A 23256-nucleotide genomic window follows, 5' to 3' on the forward strand; every position below is an offset into this window, starting at 1 on the left:
TAAGCATTATAATGTTAGTGGATAGCTGATAGAAGAAGAGCGACGTTAAATAGCATCGACTGTTCTTAATCGGGCTTCCTGTTTAAATCCACATGGTAATAATAACTAATAGATACCTAAGGTACTTACCTACTTACCTACTTACCTACTTACCTACTTACCTACTTACCTACTTGCCTACTTACCTACTTACCTACTTACCTACTTACCTACTTACCTACTTACCTACTTGCCTACTTGCCTATTAACCAAACTCAATTCAATTCGGGAACTCCGCGTTTGTGTGGAGAACTTAAAGTGGGGTCCCTTGCTTACCTTGCAGCTTAGACGGACCAGCACTGCAGTCTGAGAGTATTTTCACCCCGGAAATTTGGGTCCCAGCTATTGTGAACAAGCTATTCTCCACTGCGAAAACGGGGTCAAATTCACTTCAGCGGAAGGTGCAATAAACTTCACGTTTGACGCAATTTTTGCCTGCGCCAGACCTGTCCAACGACGTCAAAGAGCTGTGCTGTGCCGCTCCAAGCGTTGCAAAAAAACGTCAGAGCTTCCCCGAACCTCAAGGGCTGTGTTTCTTCACCTTGCTGCCGTTCTTAGAGCTGGAATCGCCAAAATAAACTTAGAATACGACCGATAGAGCAACCCCGAACCTCAAACCGACAACCTAATACCTACCTCGCGCAAGCAACCTACGAATTGAAAAAAAAAATCTAACCTAATGTCGCACTTGGGTGCGAAAGGGTCCAAGGCCCTCCTCAGCAATCTTGGAGCACCAGGGCGATCGGCGGTAACCCGAAGATGCAGTGTCGCCCTTTCCACCGCGCCCGGCGTGCGCTACTCTTCAACGGAGCAAAAAAGCCACAGCTTCAAAGGCCAGATGATGGAGAGTATCCAGCAGCGACTGGCCAGGGAAAAGGCTGACAGAGAGCGTATCGAGAGGGAGCGCCAGGAGTCAGCTGGCTCCAAGTTTCTCACCCAGACCTTCAGTACGTCCCTTATGAGCCACAGTCAAGCCAATAACCCGCACTTATACGCGTCCATATCCCTCCCTCCTGGGCTAACCTCGCTCTTGTCGGTCACTTGCTGCAGTGTTCCTCTTTATCGGCGCGTCTGCCTACTACTTAGGCACCAAAGTCCCACAACCTCCTAGCACGGCCTCGACGCTCCCGCTTTCCGCCACACAACCTCTCAAAGAAGTCAAGGCCTCAGAGCTGCAGGCTGCATGGGCGGACCTGGTCGCCATAGTCGGCAAGGAGAACGTTAGCACCAACGACACCGATCTTGACGGCCACTCGGGCTCGACATGGTCCTCGCACCCGCACCGGCCTGAAGACCGCCCATTCTGCGTCGTGTGGCCACAAAGCACCGACGAGGTCTCCAGGATCATGAAGACGCTGCACGAGCGTCGCATCCCCGTGACCGGCTACAGTGGTGGGACGTCACTCGAGGGCCATTTTGCGCCCACCCGTGGAGGTGTCGTTATCGATTTCGGCAAGATGGCTCGCGTCCTAGCCATCAACGACAAGGACCTTGATGCCGTAGTGCAGCCTGGGCTTGGGTGGGAGGCGCTCAACGACGCCCTCTCATCGCACGGGCTGTTCTTCCCACCTGATCCGGGCCCAGGTGCCATGATAGGCGGCATGATCGGCACGGGATGCAGCGGCACAAACGCGTACCGCTACGGCACCATGAAGGATTGGGTCATCTCGCTCACGGTGGTTTTGGCCGATGGCACAGTTGTCAAAACGCGCCAGCGGCCCAGGAAGAGCTCCGCCGGCTACGACTTGACACGCCTGTTTGTCGGCTCAGAGGGCACTCTGGGTCTGGTCACTGAAGCGACGCTCAAACTCGCCGTACGTCCCGCTTCGACGTCTGTGGCGGTCAGCACTTTCCCCACTGTCCGCGCTGCGGCCGACTGCGTCGCCGCCGTGGTGGGCGCAGGCATTCAGGTTGCTGCGGTCGAGCTCCTGGACGACGCCCAGATGAAGTGCATCAACGATGCCGGCATGACGACTCGGTCATGGAAGGAGGCCCCGACCATCTTCTTCAAGTTTGCCGGAACTCAGGGCGGTGTGAAGGAGCAGGTGTCGCTTGTACAGAAGCTGGCCAAGGGCAACAGCGCAACTTCGTTCGACTTTGCCAAGAACGAGGACGAGCAGCTTGAGCTCTGGAGCGCCAGGAAGGAGGCTCTCTGGAGTACCATGGCGGTCAAGAAGGAGGGCGAGCACGTGTGGACCAGTGACGTGGCTGTTCCCATCTCGAGGCTTCCGGACATCATTGAAGAGACCAAGGCGGACTTGAAGCGGAGCGGATTGTTTGGCACCATTGTGGGCCACGTGGGCGACGGCAACTTTCACACGATCTTGGTCTACTCGGATGCTCAGAGGAAGGCTGCGGTCGAGTTTGAGCACAGGATGGTGAAGCGGGCGATTGAGATGGAGGGAACAGTGACTGTGAGTTTTTTCTCCCAAAATCAGCTTTTCGTTCTTTAATATGCAAAGTGTGGTTACTGACGCAAGAACAAATCAAGGGCGAACATGGAATCGGCCTCGTCAAACGGGACTACCTCGCCCATGAGCTGGACGAGAACACGGTCAACCTGATGCGCAAGATGAAGACTGCATTTGATCCGTTGTGTCTACTCAACTGCGACAAGGTTGTTCGCATGCAAAAGCCACGGCCCGGTGAGGTCGATGAGTGGTAGGCTAGTCAGCCTCCAGGATGGGTGTGATACTTAGCTCACTGTGTTGTATATTGTAAGTTTAAACATTTAATAACTGCAGTTTCTAACGATGTGGCCTGGAAAAAAAAAAAAAAAAAAAAAAACGATGGAACTAATGATGGCATGGATATCGTCAAAAGCCCATCACGATAGCGAGCGCGTTCAGAGACGTGGTGTTTTGTATTGATTCCTCATCATGATTATAAGCTTCTCATAATGGAAATCCACTCCATCGAGTCTGATCACAAGATATGCCTCTCTAATATGACATTGGTTACACACCAAAAATTCCTCTCTGTTGGAAGACGCCTTGAAGCTCTCGTGTGCATTCGTACAGTGAATATGATATGAAACCGTATATAATATTGTAGTAAACTACAAATCAATATCAAACAAGCCAGAAAAATTTCCCGTTGTCAATGTGATGCCTGATGGTACAATTCTATAAATGTGAGATAATATACATTTGATATTGAACACAATATGTCACAGCCCGGCCCAACACATGCCAAATCTCTTCATCAGACCTGGTGTGCCCATCGGCCGACCCCCCAAGTTGTCACTCTCACAAAACAAAGTTGCCGCCTGCCCGGATCCGTGCCTGCTGGTTCTTGATGGCCAACTGGCGCCTGCGCAAAGCCTCCCTGCGTATCGAACCACCAGGAGAGGGCTTCTCAGTATCACTCTTCAGACCGGCCAGCATGGTCCTGAGGCGCGACTCCAATTCCTCATCACCCGCCGTCGCCTTCTTCGTCTTCTGCTCCTGTCCGGGCGGCGGCATGTTGAAGAGCACAGGGATGGGGTCGCGCAGCTCGGGCCGCGACGTGAGGGAGAAGCTGCCGGTGAAGAGCACATGCACGGGCCGCGGCCACCAGTTGGGGGTAATGCTCTTCCCGTCGACGATCTGGCGCGCCTTGGAGGCCGCCCTCATGGTGGCGTGGTCGACGTGCTCAAAGTTCCTGAAGCGCAGCCAGGGGTACTGGGCCTCAAAGTGCCGCTGCAGGTTGTCAAAGACCTCGTTGCTTCCCGACGTCGGGCGGATGATGCCGATGTAGGCCAGGGTGCGCTCGTTGAAGAGACCGCCGCTGGATCGAAGTGGTTCGATGAGGGCCGAGAGCAGTGCGATGGGGTCGCGGTCGCGGTCGCGCTGGTCGAAGATGATGACCGCCAGGGCTTTGGCGTTGGTGGTGGTGGTGGTGGTGGTGGTGTTGTTGTTTTGCTCCGCCTCGGCGACCTTGTTTTGGAACCATTGGCCGACGGCGCGGAGGCTGTTTGCGGTGTGGGCACCGTCGAGGTAGATGGTGGCGTTGTGATCGTGACGGGATTTGTAGATCTCGCGGCGGCCGGGGAGGGTCTTTGAGAATGCCATTGCGGAGAGGTGGGTGGGTTTGATCATGGCTTGCCAACGCCCACGGCCAAGGTACGGGCTGAGAGACAAACTCCTGACCCGGGTCTGATATTGGTAGGGAATGACTTCTGATGGTGGTTCGTCCGAGGCAGAAGTCTCGGGGCTGCTACGGACAATCTTGGCCGCTTTGTTGCGGGTCGATTGGATTTGATGGAAGTGCTCACTCACGGCGAGTGAAGCGACTGCCATGTTGAGCTTTTCAACAGGACCACCGACATCAATCTCATCCGGAGGTGCGGATTCATCGGAAATCCCGACGTCAAATGGCACGTCGACCAACTTCTTCACGGCACGGTCGATGGCCCTGCCCCAGATGACACCCATGACAGCATTTCCCTCTGCCTGTTTTAGGTTTTGTTGCTCAGGTGCATCGTCATGCTCTTCCAGCTCGACAGCCGACCATGAAGGTGGCTTAGGCAGACCGTAGGCGCCTTGCGTCATGCCATTCATAAAGTCGTACGTGGTGGCAGAGATGGGCGGTCGCACCACGACGGCCGAAGCTCCGGGCTTGAAGACGCCGGTTTTGTGCCAGGCAATCTCGGGCAACGATTTGCCCAGCATGGACGTATGCTCATAATCAATAGCTGTGACAACACCAACGCTCACATTAGAGGGAGGAATGAGTATGTTGGTGGTGTCGTATTCAGCCCCAATTCCACATTCAACCACGGCGGTTCTGACGCGCATGGTCTGGAATATACGCATGGCGAGCAGGGTCATGAAGTTGAAGAGAAAAGGCATCCGGGTTGCTGCCATGACTTCTTCTTGGGCGTAAAGGTTTTTCAAGGGTGCGCTTCGCACAGCTATATTTCTCCGAGGTCCATGCAGTTTCTCGTCGTAATGCTTCATCCAGCTGGTGGGTATAAAAAGATCTTTAGGTAGATCCTGCTCCCTCGGCTCGTTCCTGCGGAGAACGCGCCAGAACCGAAAGAAATGTTTGGTGAATTCCTCCTCGGAGAGCATGTTGCCGTCGATCTTTATGCGTTCGCGAACCGTGTTGATATGAGGGCTCGTATAAGTGCCTATCTTGCCGGCGCCGAGACCAACAGGCGAGGTGAGAATCGATGTGATGTAGTGTGCCACAGAGCCTTTTCCTTTTGTTCCTGCAATGTGTATATACCGAGTCTTATGCTCTGGTGATTGGAGGTCCATTGCTCCTCCTTCGCCTAGGCCAGCTCGACCACGCAATTGTGTAATTTCCCTTATGCCGATCCGGTTTAACATGTCCCTTCGCCGATGGACTTCGTCAGGGCTAGCATCACGTTGATTTCCGTGAAGGAACTCGTTCTTGGCGCCGCTGTTGGTGGGCAAAAGAGAAATCAGATAGAGAGCGTTTTGGTATGTCTCTTCAAGCTTCACCCTGGTTTCCTCGGGCGAATGTTGTGCTTCCTTCCCTTGCTCAATTTCAACATCGTCAATGGAGGTCTTGCCTAGATCAAGATTCATCCATTTCACACCGGTCAACCTTTTATCTGACACTTTTGCCTCGCCTGCCTCTTGATATTTGAGAGGATGTGTTGAGCCGCGATTTTCTGCAAAGACTCTCACTAATTCACTGTCAGAATCGTGTTTGCTGTTTGACGTTGTAGTGTCAAGTGATTCTTCGACAGCCCCAACTTCATTCGTCGGTGGGTCCTCTTGTTCTCCATTCTCAATCACCATGTCTGAAACTGAGGCATCATGGTTGCTCTTGTCCTTGAGTTCAGTCTCAATAGGAGAACTCTCGTCAGATGGAGCCGAGTGATGGTTCTCGTCCATCGAAGTACTCTCTTTCGTCGTCTGATATTCTTTGACATCTTCCGAGCCGAGCAGCCTGAAACGTTGGTCGAGAAGTTCCATAAGCCCGCGGTATGCATCCGTCTGCCTCCATTCAGAATTTTTATTGAGGGACGCCAGATTCAACCCCTTGAGCCTCTTTCCCACCATGGGATGGTCCCTAGCCAGATGAACGATCTCTGGGGAGCGGATTATCTCGAACTTTCTCCTGCCGGCGGCCATGTCCTCCTGGATATCAGATATGGCGGTAAACACTAGCTTGTGTATGTTGCCCTGCCGGGGTTGTGTTGTGGCTATGCCCCGTCTGGCTGTAGACATTGCACATGGTAGATGCCATGCTGAATTTGACCAGCGGCTGATGCTGCGCTGGGCAGTACGTAGCATGGCGGGCTGGATTGTTCGGGGGGGTTTTTTTTTTTTTCAAGTCATGTCATCCTTAAGAGTTGGTCTGGTTGAATAGGTTTAAATACAAGAATATTCACTAAGCCTGAAGCGATGCATGGTACGTACGGTACATGTAGCACTCGCATGCCGTTTTTTCAGTGGATCCTGCCTGAGCTTGGGAAATTTTGGTATTAGGTACGCTCTCACGTGACTATTTTGACAAAATCCCAATTGTCAAATCACGTGTTGAAGGAAGATATGATATGGGATTTCAAATTCAAATTATGACACTCCGGAAATTCTATCGCTTAGGGTGTGATCTTCTCGTCCATAACAACGAATTTTTCTTGTTAATCTTGCCAAAAGGAGCAGGAAAAATGGGTCTCACCCTCCTTTACGCCGTAAATCCGGCGCTAATGAAACCTAAAGGCCACAGGCCGGGTTCCCCTGCAACAGTATTATGTATTTTTTTCGAAGATCAGCAAAAACCGTTATATAGCGCGTAGATTTCCTATTTGGATTACCACAAAAATACGTAACTTAAGTTACGTATTTTTGTGGTAATCCAAATAGGAAAGAGGGGCCGTATTTGCAGTGGTAGCAGGTTAAAGATAGTTGTTGTTGTTGTTGATGAAAACGTTGATCAAATGAAACCGGAATTACGTTCGTGATGCATTTTTTTGGTGTTGAAAAAAGCCCCTTTTTTATATATATTATTGTATAGCCATGTTTTTAACCTATTTGTAAAAACGGCGGTAGCGGGCGTTTTCCTTTATTGGGCGTTTTTTGTATTTATATAGATAAGTTGGTAGAGGGATTAGATATCGTTAGAACGGTTTGATTTAAAGGTTTGAAATTATCGCCAACGAGAAATTATAAAAGCCGTGATAGAGAGATTGCGCTATGATATGAAACGTGTATAACCGAGGGGTATGTGAAAAGAGGGGTTTTCACGGCCAAAACCCATAGCCCCTGGTCATCCCGGGTAGCCCGGTCGAAAAAGCTACTTCCAAGCCCTTTTCCCACTTTTTCTACATGGGTAAAGTACCGCCTAATTGGGAAGAGAGAACTTTATTAACGAGAAGATCACGCCCTTACGTTCGGAAGTCTTACGCGGGACATGGCATTATCGAAAACAATACTATGAAAAGACGAAAAGAAGGGCACATTCCATCAACTGCCAGTCATGGTATACAACTGGGATGGCTACCGGGATGAATGCTATCGGGTTTACGTTGTCCAGAATAAATCCATGGATGAACTCATGGACCACATGCGGGTCCACCACAGCTTCACTCCGAGGTGCGTTCCCCGGACTCTGCCGCCCTGCCGGAAATTTTTTCATCTACAGTGCAATGCAATACTATACGGTAGCCATAGCGTGTCATTCTTTTTACCAACCTCGAAAAACTGACAAATTCTGACCAACACGTTCTCGTGTGTACTTGACAAAAACCAAAAACAAACAGCAAAAGAGCATTTCAACAACAGCTCCGCAAATGGAACTTTCCCTCCAAACAAGTCGGCGCTCACCGCAATGCACCCTTGGTCGACCGTGTGCGCGAGCTGTGGGAAGCCAACCACTCCCAGGCCGACATGCTGTGCACCCTTCATGACGAGGGATACGATGTCAGCGCCAGACAGCTATTAAGGATACGCGCCCACCATCGGTGGCTGCTAAGGGTGCCCAAAATCGAAGATGCCGTTGACAGCATCGATGCCCTCATCCCTCGCGTCCGCCTCGGTGATTCTTTTACTGCCAATGACCTACAAACTGCCCCGGGTATTCAGTTAAACTGTCAATCTAGCGATTCCCAAAAAGCGGCGCCATCTTTGTCGTCGCCAACTCGCAAGCGTCGGCGTCAAGCCGATGAAGACTGCTCAGGGGTGGTCACTTCGCGGTTTCCGTCAGAAACTACCCTGACCGAGAGCAAAGAGCTACTCAACCTTGATACCGACACTTATAAATACGTTCGTACATGCTTTCAGCAGATCTGTGACAAGGCCGGCCTGGAGAGCAAAAGCTCGGCGGGACAGCAGGCATGGGACGAGGCAAAGGCTATGCTCGTCCGGCAAGTTCCGTACCTACAGAGTGTCATGTCCATGGAAGTCGGCAGGATTCACCAACTGGCCCTGGATGTCATATGCACCGACGTGACAAAGCGTATGCGCAGCCATAATGCTACCGCCGCCACCGGGGCTGCCAGGAAGTTGACGCTCGCTGGTGTCAGAAACATGCTCGGTGTGAACCCCGATGAGGCGAGGGAGATGCGGGATGCGCTGCAGAACTTGCTCTCAGGGCGAGATAATATCCCGTCAGTAGGTGACGAGGAATGGGACGAACTGAAGCAGCAGTGGCAGAGGATATGTCCGGTGTTAAGACGTATCCTGGAAGACGAGGAGCAGCGAGAGCCAAAGGCCAAGGCTATTGATATACTGGCTCGGGATGTTTTCAAACGATACAGGGACCACCATGCCAAAGTCCGAGACAATCAGGCTGCTATTGGGCAGGAGCAGGAGCATGAGCAACCGCAGCTACACTTAGATGCCCAGCCACCCCCGCCTCTGGCACCTTCAGACGATGACGCTGTTGTCGATAACCACGTCTGGGACATAAGCATATACGGTAATAACGGACTCATGGATGATACCATTGTCAGTAACATGTCGCTTCAAGGCATGCACGGTCTGGGGATGCCTTCATTATCTCACAACGCACACATACCACCACTCGACGACCCACTCCTCCTCGCCGCCAGTACTCAGAGTTTCCTGGACCAGCAATACATGAATCAAATTTACACCCACCAAAACCAGCACCACCACAGTCCCATCGCAATTTACCTGCAGCCACACCATGCATCGACGGTCATGGTCGACTCGAGCTTGTGGATCGCAACCCTAATGTCGCCAACCCTGGATGACGTGAGGTCCGTGGCGGTCGAAAAGTATCCCGGCGCCATCTGCTTGTTCGTGGAAGGGGTTGTCAAAGACAGCAGGAATGAACTGTCTGGCGTCTCTGGTCTGTCCCCGGTCCCACTTTCCATAGGGTCGGATCAGGAACTGGTTGCGTACCTACAACATGTGCAGGATTTGGGTATCGCGCCGACATTTTCCGTGCAGCTACACTACTGTGTAGGTTGAGGAATGTTTCTGTGTGTCACTTGTGAGTGTGCAAAATAATTATTTCTTAAGACCATGTTGCATATTAAAAGCGGACAAACCAAAATTCTGTCAACACATGTCTATCTCATAAAAAAAAGGATGAGCTTAAATTTAAAAATGGAAAAAAAGAGACACAGCTGCAAAACAGGGGTACTCATGTCGTCTGAAGTATATGTATGCTAGTTACTGTACGTCACACATCCGGTTGCATCGTTTCGTCCGACGTGATGGGCAGACATACTCCGTACTACTGTAGAAAGGTATGATACACCGGTGGATTACTACTGGTAAGGGCTGAAGGGTGGATCAGATAAACTGGTTATTCTAGCGTCTATGCTGATCGGCCCAATAAATTAAAATTGGAACAGCTCGCCTTATCTGAATAGGTACTACGTACCTTTGACAGTTTCTGAACACTAACTAGATACCTAGGTTTTGTAGTAGGTATGCACTACATGGAAGTGGTTGGATAAGTATACTTTCTAGTAACCAGTAAAAGGTTGGAAAGATCAGATATGGTTTCCAATGCAGAGATGACTGCTATAAAGGCATTCTAGACTAGATTTCCTACCGTTGGTCGCTAGTCGGTCGGACTGCAATATGAAAATGAAGGTAATGATACCAAATATACCGAGGTACATCCTACCTAGTCTAGTCTAGTTTAGTGTAACAAAGTCCCCTGTCCGCGTTCCCTTCCATGTCTGCGTTCCCCACCCAAAACAAAAACGGGACCACTACGTCTTCCTACGGGAGAGAAACCACTGCCCCGATCCCATCGTATCCAATTTTAACCAACCATCCTTGTGCAAGCTTCACCGAGAACAGTAATCACAGCACTCAAAACTGTTTGGATTTGATTTGGGATATCATTGGTCATATCTCGACTGTTAAAACCAGACGCATGTGTCCAATTTTTGGATCACCCAGTTGAAAAAAGAATTGTCCTCGGTTTCTCTATCTAGGTACCTAATTTGTTCTCACAGACAGGGTAAAGAAAAGAAAACAAAGACACAGACAGAATGCCTTCATCACAAAGCGCATCTTCAAAACGGGCATTTGCCAATTACCCGCTCCCCAAGGAATGTCCCAACACCAGTTATAACAATCAAGTGGACAAAAACCCCCCTCTGCGAGGGTACAGCCTCGCTATCGCGTCCACTTTGTAAGTCAATTCAAAAACACAGGGTTCTGAAGAGACAATCGTCACGGCCCCATTGGGATCATTCCCAGCCTTTTCAACTGCTGACAGCGAAAAACCACAAAAAAACAAAAAACAAAAAAAAAAAAAAACAGCCTTGAAAAATTCCCCTCACTGCAGACGTACTTCTGGTCCACCGCTGGCTTCGGCACCGTCAAGGACATCCGCTACCTGGACGATGCCCAGGCCAGGTTCCTGCAGGGGTCGGTGATACCGCTCCCGGCGGAGGGCGATGCCGCCACCACCACCAGACAGACCCCGGCGGAGCTGACCAGCCCGGCAGCCTACCCGGCGCAGGCGGCGCCGCGCTACCACTCCGCGGCCGACTTCCACGCCATGTACAAGTCGGGCGCCGCGACCCCGCTGCAGGTGGCGACGGCGCTGCTGCCGTACATCACGGGCGACAGGGGCGCCGAGCACGCAACGGCCTGGACGGCCTGCAAGCGGGACGAGGTGCTGGCCGAGGCGCGCGCTTCGACCGAGCGCTGGGCCGCGGGTAAGCCCATCGGCGTGCTGGACGGCGTGCCCTTTGGCGTCAAGTGTGATACCCCCGTCGCGGGCTACGTCAACACGTTTGGCATCAAGCCGCAGGCTGGGCTGAGCTTCTTCAAAAAGGTGCAGGAGGAGGATTGCTGGCCGGTCAAGAAGATGCGCGAGGCCGGCGCTATCATGGTTGGGAGGTTGAACATGCATGAGGTTGGGATGGATACCACGGGGTGTAATGTAGGTCAAAGTTGCATGGATCCCTTTTTTTTTTTTTTTTTTTTTTTCCCTCCCTCACTTCCTTTTCTGTTAACATTCCCTAATACTCACCTCGGATATCAAACTTACCTCCCGCAAAAAACAACAGCCCGCAATCGGCACTCCCACAAACTGGTACAACAAATCCTACTACCCAGGCGGCTCGTCTTCTGGCGGCGGGTCGGTCCTCGGCGTCGGCCTGATCCCCATATCCATCGGCACCGACGCGGGCGGGAGCGTGCGCATCCCGGCCGCCTTCAACGGCTGCTTCGGGCTCAAGGTGACGCACGACCGCACCATGGCCATGAACAGCCTCATGTGCGTCACCGGCCCGCTCGGCGCCACCGCGTCGGACCTGCGCGCCGCCTACCGCGTCATGGCCCAGCCCAACCCAGAATGCGAGGTGCAGGGCAAGTTCGCGCCCACGTTCTGCCCGTCTCCCACCGCCACCAGCAACAACAACAACAACAACAACAGCCGACCAAAACTCCTCGGCATCTGCAAGGCGTGGGTGGAGCTCGCCAAGCCGCCGGTGCGGGCGTGCTTCGACGCGGCCGTGGCGCACCTGGTCGAGAAGCAAGGCTACACGGTCGTCGACATCGAGCTCCCCTACCTCCGCGAGGGCCAAGTGGGCCACGCGGCGGGTTGCCTGGTGGAAGGGGTGGACCACGCGCGGATGCGGCACGACCCGGCGGCGGGCGACGGGGGCAGCTGGCTCGACATGCTGTCGTACCCGTCGCGGGTGGTGCTGTCGGTCGGGCAGCACACGCGCGGCGTCGACTACATCAAAATCATGCAGCTGCGGCAGCTGCTGATGCGGCACCTCGCCCACCTGTACTCGGAGAAGCACCCGGGCATGCTGATCGTGAGCCCGCTCAGCGCCATGCCCGGCTGGGCCAAGCACCCGGCCGATGCGCGCTTCGGCGTCAGCGACGGCAACACCACCTTTGAAAACATGCGATACGTTTGGCTCTCCAACATGACGGGCTGCCCGAGCGTGAGCGCGCCCATGGGTTACGTCGAGCCCAAGGTCGGCGAGGGTAGGGTGCCGGTTGGCATCATCGCCATGGGCGAGTGGGGCGAAGAGGAAAGCCTGTTGGACTGGGCTGCCGACGTTGAGGGCTACCTCAACGGGATGGAAGGGGGCAGGCCGAGGCCGAAGGAATGGATTGATGTGATCCAGTTGGCCAAGGAGACTGAGAGCGAGGAGCTCGAGGTTGGGGACGTCAAGGTTGGGAAGCAAAGACAGCAAAAGTTGTGATGATTGTGATACCGCCGCTGATTTGGATTTGTACTCAGTAATCTAACTGTAATGAGCAAAGATGGACGTTACTTAAACTATTTGCTCACGGAAAATTTCACCCCATAAAGATACGGCATGTGGTCTTGTTTGATAGAAACGACAGTTGGATGCAAATAGTGGTATGTCGGTTCTAAGTACAAGGCAGGTATGTCTTTCCAGCAACGCACGACCATTTCAAGTTCCTGAAGCCATATGGCCCCCTAGATTGAGGTGAGGCCGATCAGTTAAAATCCCTCTTTCGACCGAGTTTCTAACATGTGAAATCATCAGCCAAGTAATTGCCCTTGAACCATCTAAGCGTACTCGAATCCGAATACGGAGGTGCGGCATGACGCCGAACGATACGGGCGCGACGCATAGCATTGTCTCTATCTCAAGACAGCGCACTCCTAGGCCTTGGGATCCATAAGTAAGAGTCCAGCTCGCCAGCATCGCATAATGACTTTTTTGTCTGGACCATCGCTTGAGCCTTGCGCTGCAAGGCGGCTTCCTTGAGCTCTGCAGCACGGACGCGGCACATTCTCCGCTCCTCCATGTCCTGCACGTGTGAGATGATGGAGAAGCCGGCCTGCATGGATGTCATGCGCGACACGTCCAGCGTGAGCATCATCGAGGCCGGGTCCTCCTTGTCGTGATATGGTTTTGCTTGGCAGTTCCGCGGAGACCCTCCCGCCTCGACGGCTGCCGAGGTTTCAGGCTCGCAGGAACCCGCGTCTGCCACACGGACCAAGTCGGTCGTGTGGAAGCTCCTCAAGAGCTGTGGTCGCTGCGGCGGCGCGGTGGCGTCTGTGACTTCCTCAGTGAACTCAAAGAGGCCGACCTCGCGCACGGCCACCAGTAGGTTCGGGTCCTTGAGTACCTTTTCCGGGTTGACGGAGCACTCCCTCTGCCGGCCCAGCCGGCGGATGTTCTCCTGCTCGCTGCATGTCAGGTTGATGGGGATGAACAACCTGTCGACCGACTTGGCGGCGGTGGCGTACTCGGCGGCGATCCACTGGCCCTTGCGGGTGCGCGGTTGGCATGCTGTGAAGACGGTCGTTCGACACAGACTCTCCTCGCTGAGTATGTACCGGCGGATGGCGGTGGTGCGGCGGCCGCGGGCCAGCGGATCCTCCTCGACGGCTGGGTCGTCCGCGCACCTGGCATGTTGGTCGAGCTCGACCGCTGATCCGCCTGATAGGTCATCCTCGCCGTCCTCGTTGACTAGCACCACCTCTGAGATTCCCAGCAGCGTCTTGATAAAGCCTGCCACTGACGCCTTGCCGACCGCGGGCCAGCCGTTGATCCATATGACTGGGCGCCGTGTTGGCTTGTCCCAGCTTGGAGGGACACTGAGATATGGAGTTCTCGCGTTCGTTGGTGATAGGACTGAGTTGGACATCTTGAAGGTTGATGAGAGAAAAGTGATTCGAGGGAGGATGGGGGAAGGCTTTGGATGTAAATGCCTCGGAGTCATTTTGAGAAGAAAGTAGGTACCTCAAGGTAGGCAGGTTAGGTAGGTAACTGATTGGGTAGGTGAGACAGGTAGGTAGAGTAGAGGGGAAGGTGGGCAATAGAAATTCACAGTGGCCGTCACTGTTGGATAATCAAGTTGATTTTGGAAGGTGCGAACAAAAGGAGCCTTTTACAAACGATACAAAACTTTGGCCCACGTCAAGGAAAGGATGGTCTCTCCTATTGATATCGCGCTCTCGTTAACTCAATCCAGAACAAATGCTCAGAAGTAGGTAGGTAGGTAGGTAGATAGGTAGTAACGTCAAGTAATGTTTTTAGTACCAAAAATATGCACATGGAATTTTTTTTTTTAAATCAATGAAGAATGCGACCGCTTTTTTTGGGATATGCTCTCATAAAATGGCAATAAAGGAACTTTGTGCTTAAAGACAAAGGGTTGGGCTGCCTCTGAGCGGAATTCCAGACAAGATACTCCCACTTACAAGATTCATTATCGCTATTATTTTTTGATTCTGGGAAAGGGCTGCTGCAGGAGAGACAACCCACTTTAACGCGGGCTGTCCTAACGCTGTCAATCATTTGGTCTCGATTGCACGTTAATGCACACTAGAGGACACCGTCTCTGCCGCCAACGTTCATGGCTGGACCCTAGCCTAGGTCCCCAAAAAGGTCAACGACCGTGGTCCAAACGTGCCAGGTCTACTTGTGATTATGAAAGTTGTACCCAAGAGGCTGGGCCCCGACGAAAGAAAAAAAAAAGGGGGGGTCAAGTCGAATGGTGTCGCAACTATAAATCATGGAAGGTGCTTGTTGTCTCAGGGTGATAGACTAAAAATAATACTGTCCCGCCGATCCCAAGTTCAGCCAAAGGGGTAAAATAAAGACATGTTCATCTTGGATGATGAGGGGAATTGACAATAACACTCGAGATTTTCTATGGCTGCAACCCTGTTCGGTAAACTTTGTTGAGGTAGATACCCAAAAACTCGCATGTACACCGACGCGGCCCAATGATTTTTTTTCTGTGAGATTCAGACCTAAAATGGAAGTGATTTACCCAAAGTACAGGATGTATGTGACAGCTTCAAAGTTCCCATTGTCCAGGCGTTGTTATTTGTCAATAAATGGAAACGACCAAAAGACGAAGAAAATAAAACATTCGAATTACATAAACAGGTAGGTAGGCAAAGGACAGGCTAAATAGCATCTACAATTGTTCGTAACATCGTCCAACTCTAATATCATGCCAGTTAAAAAAAGAACCCAAATGATCGACATTTCGGAATCGAAAAAAGAAAGACAGAAGAAAAGAAATGCTCAGCCCTGAAATCCTTGCAAGTGTCTTAAGCCATAAAGCCAAGTAATAGATACCGAGAAGACTAAAAAACGGAAACTCGGCAATCGGCTCACTCCAAAAGCTTACCGCCTAGGTAGAGGATGTTCTGCTTCATGCTCTCGTGCACCTCGCCGCCATCGGCCATGCACAGGTATGCCCACGTCTGGGGCCACGCCTCGGGATGTGGCATCGGGATTTCGATCCTGTCGCCGTCTCGAAGCTGACCCGAAAGCATCAGGGACGCTAGGATTGGAAGGCAAAGGCGGGCGTGTGGCCAAGCTGCGGTTTGACAGAATCATTAGCCCAATTTGTTTTTTTGTTTCTCACAAGCGGGGCTTGAAAGGTTTTCGCAACCATGAGTTTATACTAACAGATAGGCCTTGTGTTTGGTGGGACGTTCGCGCTATCATTAAAGTCGCCAGCAATGCTGCGCCGAACCACAGCAGGTCGGACCACGACCGAGGATGACCTCCTCTCAACCAGGGTAGACATACGCCGCGGTGTCTCTGGGGATGAAGGAACGCTCGTGATCGATGGCCGGCGCGCTGGACCAGGGATCATGTCGTGAACTTTTTTTAGGTTGAACTCGCGCGACATCCTAAAGGGGGAGCGCTGGTTGACACGAGGAAACACGGTTGCGTTGATGCTGACCTTTCCTCCAACCATGGTAACCTGGTCCCTGCTGCGCGAAGCGACTGCTGTCACTAAGATTGTCTGAGGATGCCTCATCTCCATGGCGACGGACTTGCGCCGCTCCAGGGGTGACTTGATGTCGTTTTCGCTGACACCCGTGAGCAGGAGGGATGTATTTGCGGCGTAAGCACTAGTGCCGCCGACCGACATCCTGTTGAAAGCACCAGACAGAGGAGATGATATAGAAGTGGGCTGGGGTGAAGATATCGTCGCGCTGGTCCGGCGACCAAGCGTTTGGACGAGAGACCTGCCGAGCTCCGTGACCTGATCTTGGTGATGGCGCGGAAGCATAACCTCTGGACCGTGAGCACCATGTGGCGACATTGGTGAGGGGCCAACAGGAGTGGTCAACTGCCGGCGGGATGTGCCCCGAGGGAAGCCGCCATCACGATAGCCACCGGTCCAGATGGAGGGCAGGGGATTACGTTTAGATGCTTGAGTCTCCATGGTAGATTTATGAATTGATATCGTAGTGACGATAGTGCCTTGCTCGTAAGTGTTGCTGAATAATTTCGATGCTGCCAAGGTAAGAAGGTACCTAGCTTGGTAGGTAGACAGACTCGTGTCAAGTTTCAAAGTGAGAGAGATTTAGATTTGCGCAGCAGATGGGGGGAATGTATGATGAGTGATGCGAATATGATAGGGAACAAAGGAACCACGTGAACAGCGAGTGTATAAGCTGGTATCGACAACAGACTTGAAAATTTCAAGTGCCAGGGATTTTCTGAAAGAGGGTGCTTGTTTGTACTCAAACGAGCAAAGAAGCGCGAGGTAGAGAAGATGTGAATTGCCGCACACGGCACTGCTATTTGTATGATTGCCGTGTATCAAAGAAGATCAAAGAAAAGGGGTATGATACAGTCAGGGTGCACATGGCGTTGGGCTGAATATGAATAAGGACATTAAAGAACAAGGGTTCAAAGGTAGGGAGAAACTTTTCTCGCCCATACAGCAAGTCCGTTTGAAAGAACAAAAAAAGAAAAGAAAAATATTGAGAAATGAGCAAAGCATTCCTCCCGATGTTTGGGGCTCGTGAGCTGTAACAAATAAACGGGAGACATAGGGAGATTGCATACTGGAAAAGGTAATCAGAAATCCAATTCTGCCATACATTAGCTTTCACAAACCTCATCCCCATCCCTCCTTTCGTCATTCAAAGACAACTGGAACGTAAATGCGGGGGAGAAGGCCAAATCAAAAAGATCCCCTGGGTGCTCATGTGATTCCTTTGTCACGGAGACAGAAAATGTTGGTGTAAGGCAAAAAAGGGAGAGCGCAGGTCTGCCCCATTCCGGAACAAACGTCGTCAGAATTCACTGTGATACAAAACTGTGGCGTTTACTTGTTAGTACCAGAGCAGAACCTCAAAAAGCGCGAGAACACGTGATGTCCCCTCTGCTCCTACTACGTAGAGGGGCGGTGTGGTGCATTTTACGTCATTGGCTGGCTTGCGGCAGCTCTAATCCATGCAAAGTCGCATCGGGGAGCTTCTTTCCGCGACAGTGTCATTTTCGCGATTTGACAGGTTTCCTCATCTACCATCTAAACTAACCTTAGGTAATTGAGAGAAGTTTTAACAACTGGCCCTCGTGCGCCCACACTCTCATCGTTTTGCCTGTTTTTTTTTAAATACCACGACGCAATGCCTGAAACGAGAACTGCGTTTGTTGTTTCTCACAATTGCTTTATTCTCTGCGTTCACCCCTGAAAATCATCCTTCGGTGATCAGTTTGCGACGACTTACACATCTCACACACACCATGTCGAATTCAACAGCTAGTTACAAGCAGCAAAAAGAGGCTTTCGTCTCAGGACACAATGGCGGCTCCGTTGCCGAGATACTCGCCGTGACAGGCGTTGCTCCGGTAAATGCAGACCCTGCTCTCAATCTCTTATGACAAAGAGGAAAACACATAGAAGCCACCTACTGACTAGCAGCTCCCATCTACAGGTTGCTCTCGTGCTCTGGTCCGTCCTACAGACGCGCCAGTCCTTTTTCGACCCATATACACCCATAGCTTTTACTGTTGATTTCCTCCTCAACATAATTGCTGTGCTTCTTGCAACAACCCTATATGCCCACGCACCGGTTCTTCTCATATTACTACTCGCCGCCCCGGCCGTGCTTCTATATGGAATTCCCGCGGCAAATGCCTCGAGGCGCCGCCCAAAGAAGCCTAAGCCCACCGAAGCCCACAGGCAGGCAGATGTGCTCTCACTAAAACCTTTTCTGACAAACTACCGCGGCAGCATGCTCGCCCTGACATGTCTAGCGATTCTAGCGGTTGATTTTCCAATATTCCCTCGTCGCTTCGCCAAGGTCGAGACTTGGGGCACATCTCTAATGGATATAGGCGTAGGCTCATTCGTCTACTCCGGGGGCCTCGTTTCGGCTCGCCCAGTTTTGCGGGAGGTTGCTGGCGGCAAATCAACACCATTGGCGCAGAAACTGATATACAGCCTCCGTCACTCATTTCCGCTTTTGGTTCTCGGCGTGATCCGACTACTGTCCGTCAAGGGACTAGACTATGCAGAACACGTCACTGAGTATGGCGTGCACTGGAACTTCTTCTTTACATTGGGATTCCTCCCACCTTTTGTGGCAATCCTGCAGCCCTTCCTACGCATCGTACCCTCATACGCCGTCCTCTCCATTATCCTAGGCGTCGTCTACCAAGTACTGCTTGAAAGCACCCGCCTCAAGGCCTTCATCCTGATCGCCCCGCGTACGGACCTGATATCCATGAACAGAGAGGGGATCTTCAGTTTCTTGGGCTACCTGGCCATCTTCTTCGCCGGTATGGATGCCGGCACTTACGTCCTCCCGCGGACGCTAGGCAACGAGTCCACCAGCCCCTCGGGCGCTCGGAGGAAGCTGCTTGTGAGGATGGGGTTGCGGACGGCGCTCTGGACGTCACTCTACGTGTTCACGACAAACTTCACCTATGGCCAGGGACTGGATGTTTCTCGCCGCATGGCGAACCTGCCGTACGTGCTGTGGACCGCGTGGTATAACTCGGCGCTGCTGATGGCTTTTTGCGTCGTCGAGGCGCTTTTCTTCCCATCCACAGCCTGCTACGGGAGTAGCAGTGCTCACGTCTCGGATGGGAGGGCTGAGAAGGAGGCACACAATGCGGCCACGAGCCGGGTGCTACGTGCGTTTAACAGAAACGGCCTGGCCGTGTTCTTGTTGGCGAACCTGCTGACAGGAGCCGTCAACATGACTCTTCCTACATTGACCGCCGGTCCTCTGCTTGCGATGGGAATCTTGGTGGGGTACTCTATGGTGATCACGGGGGTTGCCGTGATCTTAGATGTTTATAATATCTCGATCAAGTTGTAGGATCTTTGACGTAAGATTTTATGCAACTTGATTTTAAAAAAGTACATTTTTGAGATATGCATATACAGAGCTACGCGCGCTCATTGAATTGCTCTTCCATGTTCTTGACATTATAAAATAATCGTCGACGTGAGATATCGATTCTTTTTCGAATTCTTGACTTGTTGACTTGTATTCACCTTCATACTTAGTCAGGGCTGTCGGAACCGACGTCATCCCGAACTAGAGTTCTGTGGCCGATTAATTACCTATTGCACGAAACACATGAGGAAAAAAAAAAAAAAAACACCGCGTCTCTCATCCGATGCAGGGACCAACAAGACAGCGAGAACCGCGGTCTTGTCGGTGGGCCAGACCCTCCACTCATGGGCACCCCCTCCAGGATCATGGTTCTCGGTCAAGTCCGACTGCAACGCTCTGCCGGATACGGATGGCGGGGGCCCACGATGGGATGAAAAGGATCAAGGGGGTGCGCGCGCTCTTGCCTTTTTCAGTTCACTACGACGTAGAGAGAGAGACAATTATTGTGCTGCAACTTTCTTGGCTGCGTTTGATAATAATAAACCATAAGGTACCTTGCACACATGTTTTTTTTTTTTATCCCATACTTTTCCATGTCTTGCATAAATCGTATACATAGTATACCGCAGTGCATAGTCAATTGAAATGCACTGATCATCACATGGCCGTCGCGTCGGGATTGAAGAGAGGGGGGGGGGGCCGAAAAAAAAAAAAAAAAACAGAAAAAAGGACAAGGAAATCTGAGAAGCAAGAAAAAGCGCGTCACTGGAGCCCAGAGTGGATCACCTAAACAGCCGTTGCATAAAAGTGCAATTCCACGTTGCCGGACGACGACCGAGAAAGGTTACTCTTGGTACTTGCTGTTAGTGAAATCAACACAAAAAAAAGGAACCGGCTCTTATAATATGTGTTTTTATTATACCCCAGAATAAGGAAATTTTCTTAGGGCGCCTTATTTTCTCCGGTTTTTGTTCCATGGAATAATAGTTTCTGTGCTAGGTATTTACTTGGTGTCATCGTCGGATGATGACCTTGTTTTTCTCTTCCCATGTTTGACAGGTTGGTTGAGCGGTATGTTTGACGGGGCCAAGAAAAAAAATCGGGGGTTACGATCTAAAGTGCAGTAGTATTTACCACATTTACGGTGGTATTACCACAGAAACCCCGTTCTCGGGGGACTTCAATTTCCGAGCGTCAATGCCTTCCGTGTAGATTCCGGAGTTCCTGGCGATTTCCATGACGCATAGGGATAAACATAACATATTTGGGGGGAAAAAGGCAAGCGATATGTTAAAGATAGACAGAGGGGTTGATTAGAAGGCGGGTGAGAAGGGACTAGGAAACCAAGGGAAACGATTTCCAAAAAAAAGAAAAAAAGAAAAAAAGACAACAAGAAAAGAAATATCGGGAATGCAGCCACACCGCGCTTGGTGTTTCAAGCCGGGCCGTACTAAGCCAAGATTGGGGGCTGTTTGCGCGATTCCAAAAAAGAGACCGTCGAGGCTGAACTTGACAAGTATCAAAGCGTGGCGTCGGGCTGGCGGTACCTTTTTTGGAATCTCTTTCGTTTTTTCAAAATCCAAAATTGATGGCCCCGAGAGCTGCTCTCCCCTCATCCCCGCTCGCTAATTGGCCCTACTTTTTAGAAATGCTGCTATTTGTTTCGTAAAGTGGGATCAGTGAATGGAAGATCTTGGCTGGCCTAGGTCGAAGGTTATTTTCTTGGATGCATTAACGCAACAAATAATGGATATATCACACTGCTGGTCAACCAAAATAGCTGTGACATAAAATTGGGGTGGTCCTGATAAACTACAAATTAATTAGGGGGTTTCTGATTACGGAGTAAAACATCCATGGAATCCATCACATTGGGTTTGCTGATAATACCCTTCTTTTTTTTGCGTGAACAAATCCGAGGCAATGACTTGTCACTTGGTGCCAGGGAGAGCCTAGCTAGTGTAGCCTCATTTTGAAGGATGGTCAGAGCGGCGGCGCATTTCTTCTGTCATGGCTTTGCGAGACTGGACGATTTTGGCAGACCAAGGATTTGGAATAACAGGGCAATATTTTATACAAGGAAAATCCCAATTCAGGGGGCGGTGGGCGCCGGAGGCGGCGCGGGTGACATGTTGCATCGAATAGATGTCGTCGATGGCGGGCGGGCGCTGCGCGAGCTTCTCGAAGCCAAATGTTAAGCCCCGCTTGACCAGCCTTCTCAAAATTTACTTACTCATCGTCAATATTGTTGGAGAAGGGTGCGACATTTCAAAATGGCCGTGCTTTTTATCATGTATTCTGTTGCGCCTATTAGGGAAGACAAAAAAAAGGCTGTTTTTAGGTACTTCAGATGAATGCTAGGCCAGTCATGCATCGGATGCAAGCATGCACCTGGATAACGGCTAAACGTATCGAAGGATCGAGGCTTTGAAAAGGTAACGGATGGTATAATTATATACTACATGCTACGAGTTTTTGGAAGTACGCAGTGCAGTAGTCAGTTAGTTCTTGCCACTCTTCCACAACGGGCGCCCGTCATCCGATCCGATTAATCGTCGAGTCCATGTACATAGTAAGTTTTGACCACAATGCTCATTGGGACGAACCGCTGGCGTGTCCTCCTCACCGCATCTCAGTCAGTTGCATGTCAAATTGTTGGACAGGGAGTGCTTGTCTGTCTCTGATTTGCCGACGAGGAGAAGTGCGCGGAGATGGAACGAGTTCGCATAAATATCAACTTAATGCAGAACCCAGGACGGATGAGTTTGCTGCAGAAAAACTCATAATGGGAATCGCCGGTATGATCATTGTCGTCTGGTTCGTAAATTCTTGCTTCACCTACGTACTAAGCACCTAATCAACCATGGAAAAAAAAAAAAAAAAAAAAAAAAAAAAAAAAAAAAAAAAAAAAAAAAAAACAGTAGAGAAAAGGCATCACATCTACAAAGTAACAAGCCGCAAAAGCACAAGGGCAAGGTATCCATTTGCTCTATTTCTTCTGTAGTGGAGACGGCCCGGGTCCAAGATCCTTGCGTTCTCCAATTTACTCTGATGTATGGTAGATAGATAGTCAGGTACTCCCGTTTGAGCAAGAGACATGGCCAAGTAGATAGGTAGCAATTTCGTGAGCGCTTTCATGAGGGCCGCTCTGGGGATGTTTGAGACAGTGAAGAAGAGAACACTGCATGGTCGATAAGCCGGGCTGTTGATTTTCAAAATCCAACCGAGCCGCTTTTGCTCATGGTTCCCATGCGTGAGATACCTGCCCTACCTCGCCTCGACCTTGCCATAGGTACCTAAACCGAACTGAGGGTTAGTTCAGGTACCCTTCCTTACTCTAAGATACCCTTGGTAAAATACCCAAGGTACCTGAGCTGGTAGGTAAACGGACCCGACCTGACCGACTCCACTGCGCATGGGAAACGCCATTTGTTATTACCTTGCCGAATAAAATAAAATGTCTTGAGATCTTCATGCGGGAAGAATTGCGAGATATGCATTGCACAACGCACGCCGAAGTGACACTTTTGCATCAAATACTTTCCGTAGGTACATAAGTTGATACAAAACCAGACGATTCATAGTTTGTTCTCTACCATGGTATTCAATGGCTCTCGACCACTGGCAGTCAATCGTGCAGAATCACAGAAGCCCAATCGTTGCCGAGCACCCTGCAAGTCTTGTTTTGGTGTTGTGTACAACTCACCCTGG

The 23256-nt window shown here is 51.1% G+C and overlaps 7 protein-coding genes across 7 annotated transcripts; 4 read left to right on the forward strand and 3 right to left on the reverse strand.

The window, feature by feature from the left end:
• The first annotated feature begins 176 nt into the window (after window positions 1-176).
• On the forward strand, window positions 177-3030 carry PgNI_04359 (uncharacterized protein). The gene is made up of 4 exons (XM_031124407.1): window positions 177-986; window positions 1090-2453; window positions 2531-2756; window positions 2863-3030. Exons 1-3 carry the CDS (start codon window positions 719-721, stop codon window positions 2702-2704), a joined length of 1806 nt encoding a protein of 601 aa, XP_030983816.1. The 5' UTR covers window positions 177-718; the 3' UTR covers window positions 2705-2756; window positions 2863-3030.
• Window positions 3031-3287: 257 nt separating this feature from the next.
• On the reverse strand, window positions 3288-6290 carry PgNI_04360 (uncharacterized protein; the record flags this gene model as incomplete). Its single annotated transcript, XM_031124408.1, has 1 exon — window positions 3288-6290. The coding sequence occupies one exon, from the start codon at window positions 6288-6290 to the stop codon at window positions 3288-3290; it is 3003 nt and encodes a 1000-aa protein (XP_030984844.1).
• Window positions 6291-7420: 1130 nt separating this feature from the next.
• PgNI_04361 (uncharacterized protein) lies at window positions 7421-9820 on the forward strand. The gene is made up of 2 exons (XM_031124409.1): window positions 7421-7592; window positions 7760-9820. The coding sequence occupies exons 1-2, from the start codon at window positions 7477-7479 to the stop codon at window positions 9432-9434; spliced, it is 1791 nt and encodes a 596-aa protein (XP_030984845.1). The 5' UTR covers window positions 7421-7476; the 3' UTR covers window positions 9435-9820.
• A 451-nt stretch (window positions 9821-10271) lies between these two features.
• PgNI_04362 (uncharacterized protein) lies at window positions 10272-12655 on the forward strand (the record flags this gene model as incomplete). The annotated part of the gene is made up of 3 exons (XM_031124410.1): window positions 10272-10617; window positions 10749-11376; window positions 11504-12655. Exons 1-3 carry the CDS (start codon window positions 10475-10477, stop codon window positions 12653-12655), a joined length of 1923 nt encoding a protein of 640 aa, XP_030984842.1. The 5' UTR covers window positions 10272-10474.
• Window positions 12656-13070: 415 nt separating this feature from the next.
• Window positions 13071-14078, reverse strand: PgNI_04363 (uncharacterized protein; the record flags this gene model as incomplete). Its single annotated transcript, XM_031124411.1, has 1 exon — window positions 13071-14078. The coding sequence occupies one exon, from the start codon at window positions 14076-14078 to the stop codon at window positions 13071-13073; it is 1008 nt and encodes a 335-aa protein (XP_030984843.1).
• A 1480-nt stretch (window positions 14079-15558) lies between these two features.
• Window positions 15559-16746, reverse strand: PgNI_04364 (uncharacterized protein; the record flags this gene model as incomplete). Its single annotated transcript, XM_031124412.1, has 2 exons — window positions 15860-16746; window positions 15559-15767 (listed from the first exon to the last, which is right to left on the reverse strand). Exons 1-2 carry the CDS (start codon window positions 16626-16628, stop codon window positions 15559-15561), a joined length of 978 nt encoding a protein of 325 aa, XP_030984848.1. The 5' UTR covers window positions 16629-16746.
• A 982-nt stretch (window positions 16747-17728) lies between these two features.
• On the forward strand, window positions 17729-19704 carry PgNI_04365 (uncharacterized protein). The gene is made up of 2 exons (XM_031124413.1): window positions 17729-18046; window positions 18133-19704. The coding sequence occupies exons 1-2, from the start codon at window positions 17942-17944 to the stop codon at window positions 19522-19524; spliced, it is 1497 nt and encodes a 498-aa protein (XP_030984849.1). The 5' UTR covers window positions 17729-17941; the 3' UTR covers window positions 19525-19704.
• Window positions 19705-23256: the final 3552 nt, after the last annotated feature.

The sequence above is a fragment of the Pyricularia grisea genome (genome assembly GCF_004355905.1).
Source record: "Pyricularia grisea strain NI907 chromosome Unknown Pyricularia_grisea_NI907_Scaffold_2, whole genome shotgun sequence".
Lineage (NCBI taxonomy): Eukaryota > Fungi > Ascomycota > Sordariomycetes > Magnaporthales > Pyriculariaceae > Pyricularia > Pyricularia grisea.

Bases quoted from the DNA above. Each gene is read 5' to 3' on its own strand.
- PgNI_04361 (XM_031124409.1), top strand. From the start codon at position 7,477: ATGGTATACAACTGGGATGGCTACCGGGATGAATGCTATCGGGTTTAC. The intron at 7,593-7,759 runs GTGCGTTCCCCG...AAAAACAAACAG, and splicing joins CACCACAGCTTCACTCCGAG to CAAAAGAGCATTTCAACAAC.
- PgNI_04365 (XM_031124413.1), top strand. From the start codon at position 17,942: ATGTCGAATTCAACAGCTAGTTACAAGCAGCAAAAAGAGGCTTTCGTC. The intron at 18,047-18,132 runs GTAAATGCAGAC...TCCCATCTACAG, and splicing joins CCGTGACAGGCGTTGCTCCG to GTTGCTCTCGTGCTCTGGTC.
- PgNI_04359 (XM_031124407.1), top strand. From the start codon at position 719: ATGTCGCACTTGGGTGCGAAAGGGTCCAAGGCCCTCCTCAGCAATCTT. The intron at 987-1,089 runs GTACGTCCCTTA...CACTTGCTGCAG, and splicing joins GTTTCTCACCCAGACCTTCA to TGTTCCTCTTTATCGGCGCG. The intron at 2,454-2,530 runs GTGAGTTTTTTC...GAACAAATCAAG, and splicing joins AGATGGAGGGAACAGTGACT to GGCGAACATGGAATCGGCCT.